The sequence below is a fragment of the Ostrea edulis genome, chromosome 4 (assembly GCF_947568905.1).
Source record: "Ostrea edulis chromosome 4, xbOstEdul1.1, whole genome shotgun sequence".
Lineage (NCBI taxonomy): Eukaryota > Metazoa > Mollusca > Bivalvia > Ostreida > Ostreidae > Ostrea > Ostrea edulis.
The window spans coordinates 74,599,838-74,606,238 of NC_079167.1; the positions used below are offsets into that span (position 1 = coordinate 74,599,838).

A 6,401-nucleotide genomic window follows, 5' to 3' on the forward strand; every position below is an offset into this window, starting at 1 on the left:
ACGTTTGGCGATGGAACTGTCACTACCTGTTTATAAGATATCTTATAAACTACATTGCATGTAAGATATCTCATAAACTTTATAAGATATTTTGTATATTAAACAAAATAAAAGACATCGTATAAATTTATTTCTATAACATATCTTATAAAATATATAAGATATCTTATTTGTTTTGTAAGATATATCATAATCTTTATAATATAAATATATTTTATAAGATATATGATATCAGATATCACATATATTCAATGAGATATCTTATAAAGAAAAAATATATAAGATATCTCATATCATTTATAAGATGTCTTGTAAAGGAAATGAGATGTCTTATAAAGGAAATGAGTTTTTTTTTTAGTTTTGTATTATGTAATGAGTTTTCTTGTAAGTTTTAAAATTTATGAGATATCTTTAAAGAGGAATAAATTTAAAAATGGCGTGCCATAAGGATGGTGGTATGTAACAAAGAGCATTGTGTTACTAAAATGTTGCCACTCATATGTTTGCAAAATAAATTCACATCAAATTACATCCAGAGATACCCAGGTTTTTCGTTTGGTTTATATTGTGTTTGTGTCACAAATCTGTGCACATGTGTGCGTGTGTTATACAAAACAAACTGTATTACACATGAATGAACAAACATACGCACGCTAGCACATACCATATATGCACACATACTCACACCATCACTCAAATACACAGGCACACACGAACGAACGCGCACACACACCTTTCTTGCAAATCGAAAGGAAATGTCAGTTTGGGATAGGTGGTTTGGGTGGCGACCATTCGTGCTCGGGTATGGCCTAAAATTGACGACCATTCGTGTCCACTCTCACGGCACATTCCGTTGCCTAGTGACGATACGTGCGGCATGTTTGGTCGGCGGCGACCAAATGTGCCGCACGTATCGTCGCCAGGTGACCGAACGTGCCGTAACATGGCCTCATCCTACTCCCACCCCGGGTCATGATCTGAAGGGACTTGATCGAATCTGCAGTATACCTGAGGCTGCATGCATTTGACCAACTATCCCATGTAAGAATTTGTTCCCTTATTGTGACTCCACCTTACCCCCGAGGGCCACGTTTTGAATACATTGGAAATGGTATCCAAGGATGCTTGTCTATCAACATGAATGGTTTCTGAGAAATATTTTAAAGACTTTTTAAAAGGACATTCCCATGTATATACTGATCCAAAATTGAACAAATTTGAATCTGTACTTCCCGAAGACGTTTTTAACCCCTTTCACCGAAGGATACTCTGCCATAGCTGGTTGAAAATGGTTTCTGGAGAAGACGAAATAGAAAAAAATTACATTGACGCCAAAAGTAACGAACAAATTTTGATCAGAAAAGTATTGAATGAAAATGTGAAGACAACAATCTCATAAATACCATAAGAATACAAAATTCAGTAAACATGGGCCCTATGTATTAAAATAAATTTCTCTGACCGAGAATTTTACTAAAAGTTCGAAATCTATAAAATCTATAAATGCATGTACAATACTACCATAGGATGTTAGGGCCTTAAACATATAATATCAAGCTCATAGCTCCATGTGAGACATTTGGCTCATGACCATAGGGATATACTATATATACCAGTCCAAATTTATCAAAGTACTGTGTAAATAAAGTACCACGAACGGTATATCATACACCCGTGGGAAATAGATGATAAAGCTTTCGTGCAATATCTGTATCCAGGAAACTATTTGACCTACTTTTAGCCCTAAAGTAGGTCACGGCGCACCAATTAAGCTGAAATGCAAACATAATCTGTATTTCTCTTTGAGGAAGTTTGTGACTAAATTTCAGGGCAATACCTGTATCCATAACGGAAAACAAAACTGTTTACCTACATATGATTTTAGCCTTAAAGTTGGTCACGGTACACCAACCTAGCTGAAATGCAAACTGCATTGGTATTCCTCCTAGAGGAAACATTAAATTTCAGGGCTACATGTATATCTGTATCCGTAACGGGAAAAGTCCGAAAAATTTCAATCCTATAATAGGTCACAGTGCGTGCACCAATCTAGCAGAAATGCAAACTAAACTGATCTTCCTCTGAGAGGAAGCTTGTGACTAAATTTCAGGACACTATCTGTATCCGTAACGACAAAATGGCCGGAAAACTGTTTTATCTACTTTTAGCCCTAAAGTATATCACGGTGCACCAATTCAGCTGAAATTAAAACTCACTTTTACACTTCTTGAGGGAGAAATCATGACCAAATTTCAATGCTGTACATGCATCCGTTACGGGAAAAAATTCCGGAAAACATGATGTCAGACGGACAGCCATCCGGATGCACGGACAGCGCCATTACATGGTACGTCCCATCTAATGACAGGTGTATAGATATAAACAGATTAAAAGAGTTTTTTTTAAAAAGTCCAAAAACTATTCAAGATTTATTTTTATCCAAATCACAACATCCGCTTATTTGTGAATCAAAATAGACAAATCATAGACAAATAGTTCCAGACTTCACAAAATAGACAAATCATAGACAAATAGTTCCAGACTTCACAAAATAGACAAATCATAGAGAAATAGTTCCAGACTTCACAAAATAGACAAATCATAGAGAAATAGTTCCAGACTTCACAAAATAGACAAATCATAGAGAAATAGTTCCAGACTTCACAAAATAGACAAATCATAGACAAATAGTTCCAGACTTCACAAAATAGACAAATCATAGAGAAATAGTTCCAGACTTCACAAAATAGACAAATCATAGACAAATAGTTCCAGACTTCACAAAATAGACAAATCATAGAGAAATAGTTCCAGACTTCACAAAATAGACAAATCATAGAGAAATACTTCAACAAGAAACAATAACCTTAAATATACAATAATTATTATACAATACACATAAAAGTAATGGAATTAACAAGTACATGTACTTATCCATGCCAAAAATTACAGATAATACAGTGTGTTTCACTGAACCAGCAATTCTCCAACCTATTCCCCTCATTGTCCTTCAGTTACAAAAATCTGGTCATGTTTGTCAGATTGGATATTTCAAAAGTCTCACAAGAGAGTATCGCTTAGTGTTCAAATTATATTATTCAGTTTTCCTGAGAAAGATGATGGTCCAGTAATTCTAATGACTACGAACATGTAAATGAACAATACATAAAAAAAAAAAAAAACCCACAAAACAACAATAAATTAAAAAAAAAAACCCACTGCATCTGGAAGGATAATTTGACATGTTGGCATTAAAATACAGTACTAGATATTGAGAGAAAAGCAATGATGTACTAAACTTAAAAATGGTCGAAATGGACATTTTTTGTTTCATTCACCATATTTTCCTAGCTTGGTATGGTATTTCGCTACTTATAATTTTATATCATTGTATTTTTTTGCCCCTCAGTATAAACAATGAAAGGATATGAAAAGTGATTATGTGTTTATAATTCTGAAAATGCTGCGGGAATACAAAATCTCAATATTTACTACACAAAACAAAAAGTATACTATTAGGTTACTTCAAACCATCACTACTCGCTATCGTGGAAAAATTCTACCCCAATCACCGTTGAAAACCCCACTACAGTGTAGAGCACGTTATAAAGATTATACCCCTGCGTTAGTTCTTTTTGCAAAATCTCGAAAAACGTTACATAGAAAAAGGTCCCCGTGGCTAAGCTTTGAAGCACCCCTGCTGCGATTTTCTGCGCCAGTCCTCCATCTCCATATTCCGTCACTAGGAAGCCAATGACTACTCCCACCGGAGCCACGACAGAAAATGCTAACAGTGACAACAGGACGGACTTTAACGTCTGCAGACTCTCACTGAGCTGGAGACCCACGCTGAAGGCTACTACACACTTATGGAGGGCGAGAATTCCCAGAAGACTCCAGACTCCGGCATCCGTACGCTCCAACCCCAAAGCGAGGCCCTCGAAAATCATATGAAACGAGAAGGCTAATAAAAGAACAAGCGCTCTAAGTTTGGATAGAGTACTCTTCTCCTGTTCAATAATATTTTGAGGTTCTGCCTCCATCTCAATAGTTTCTTTCCCAGGCCGAGTACTTTTGGTTTTATTCGACATCGTCTCACTTGCTTTGTTTTCGATACCTCCATTGCTTGTTCCGTTTGATATTTCAGTGTCGTTCAGGTAAACTTCAATGTTTTCTGTGACGGAGTTAAGATCAGTGTGACTTCTACAACATCCTATGAGATGTTCTATGAACAGCAGAAGAAAAAAGCCTGCACCGGACAAAGCACCGGAAACTGGATATTTCATTGTGAACACACCCTCCAAAAGTTCAGTTGATTCTGGTATCAAATGAAGAATGGTTGTGGCAAAAAATACACCACCCGCAAAACAGTTCAGAATAGTGATGCACCGTTGATAACGTTTACTTCTAGAAAATTTACTCTTTAAGAACTTCAGTAATCCGTGGGGTAAGACTCCGATAATGAATGTTGCAAAGAGGAGAACAAAAATTGAAATTACTTTAGGACCGGAATTCATTGTGACCATTTCAAGGTATGAACAGGATGTGTCCCTGTTCTCATTTAAATATACAGGTCCCATGTTTACTTTTCTCAGATAAAACTCCGATAACGTTAACATTAACCTCACTGTGACATCAACAATGAAGGCGAAACGTTAGTTTGAAATTAAACAAAATATCGGAAAGTTTTTACTCTAAACTAGAGTTGAGCTAATGAGACAAATATCCCTGCTGAGTGTATGGAACTGGAGCATATTAAATCTCTCGTACCAAAAGTTTTACATTTTATCAATGACCTTGAACCCGTGCATATGACCTTCTTTCGGGATCACGACACTTTGGTCATTGACAGCATTTGTGTCAGATATGAGCTTTTGATCTCTCTCCATCACAAAGATATGTCCAGACAACATTATTTTATATCTTGTTGTGTATTACTTGCACTCGATTGACACCTGTGACCTAGATTGTTCATGAGGTCGATGTTTACTTCCTCAGTAGAAAGATGACGTAATGATTGCATAACTGTGTCTTTTAAGACTGTACTAGAAAATTCATTCTGATCATACATACACTGAATTTTTATGATAAAAAAGCTCTGATTAGACAAGCACTTGAGGCATTTGGGTTATTTTATTAATAGGAACTAGGATTTTGGAATTAACTATTTTGTGTAGATTCAGCTGGTCACGGACTTTGATCATTTTTTCACCTATTGTAAGTTAGTATTTTTATTTTTAACAAATTAATAATTGTAAATAAATCTTACTAATTGTTTAATTGCCTTTGTCAGTAAATTTTGCTGCGCTATTAAGGATTTGCTCTGACCCATAACAATAATTCTTCATAGACCTAACTTTTGCAGTCCTTCACCGGCAATGGTAACGTCTCCATATGAGTGAAAAATTCTCGAGAGGGACGTTAAACAATATTCAATCAATCCTCATATTTTCTTAATGTGATCTTTACCTTGGTCAAATACATTGGTTCAAGTTCATCACGTCGTAGTTTAATTTAATTCTCAAGGAGAAGGGAAAAAACCATGCTCGGTAAAAAACTTTGCTATATGCCAGTTTTCTCGGCTTTCTCCGCGCTCGGGCTGCGGAGGTCAAAGGTTGTTACATCATTCTTTAACTAGATCACAGCATATTTTCATTGAGAAATGAGAAAAAATGTGTTTTGACAATTAAATGTTAAATACGAGAAATTCATAGTCGGAGACATTTTTTTTTGGTGCCTTGAGCGTATTTAATCACAACGCTAATTAAATCGTATTAAATAGGCTTTGACGCATCGTTTTTCAAAGAAGAGATACTTATTTGGTTCAGTTGGAAATCAATTACGTGCTGAATTCGAAAATTGGGGTCTGATAAACCCAAACCACCTACCCGAGATTTGTGTACGAGCTGACGGGTCATCCAGTTCACAAACATTATATATACGTATTTGTCGGAGTCATCTCCTATCAAATATGTGTATTTGTACACACGAAACAGAAAGTGCTGGGGTCATCTAGTTCACAAACATTTGAATTTTAATGTTTGTGAACTAGATGACCCCAACACTTTCTGTAACAACCTTTGCCCGAGCGCGGAGAAAGCCGAGAAAACTGGGAAGATGTGAGGTGTGAGGAAGAAGACCTAACGCGGATAAATTTTGGTCGGCGCAATTCGAGGATTTCCCCATAAAAAAAAACCTCAGAGGCTTTCAGTTTAGTTTAAAAATATTTATTCGTAAATAATTTGATAATAATGTTTACAAACAATGCCTTATAATAGATTGAGAAACAAACCAAAAGGCTTATATTAATATCGCTCTCAGTTACAAGTGAGAGGTGAATGAAAATTCTAAGTATAATAATAAGTCATATACCAATTATTACAATAATACATGATGAAAAA

The 6,401-nt window shown here is 35.7% G+C and overlaps 1 protein-coding gene across 1 annotated transcript; it reads right to left on the minus strand.

Moving 5' to 3' along the window:
* Window positions 1–2,004: 2,004 nt before the first annotated feature.
* LOC130054313 (zinc transporter ZIP3-like) lies at window positions 2,005–4,725 on the minus strand. The gene has a single exon (XM_056163767.1). It carries the CDS (start codon window positions 4,617–4,619, stop codon window positions 3,537–3,539), a length of 1,083 nt encoding a protein of 360 aa, XP_056019742.1. The 5' UTR covers window positions 4,620–4,725; the 3' UTR covers window positions 2,005–3,536.
* Window positions 4,726–6,401: the final 1,676 nt, after the last annotated feature.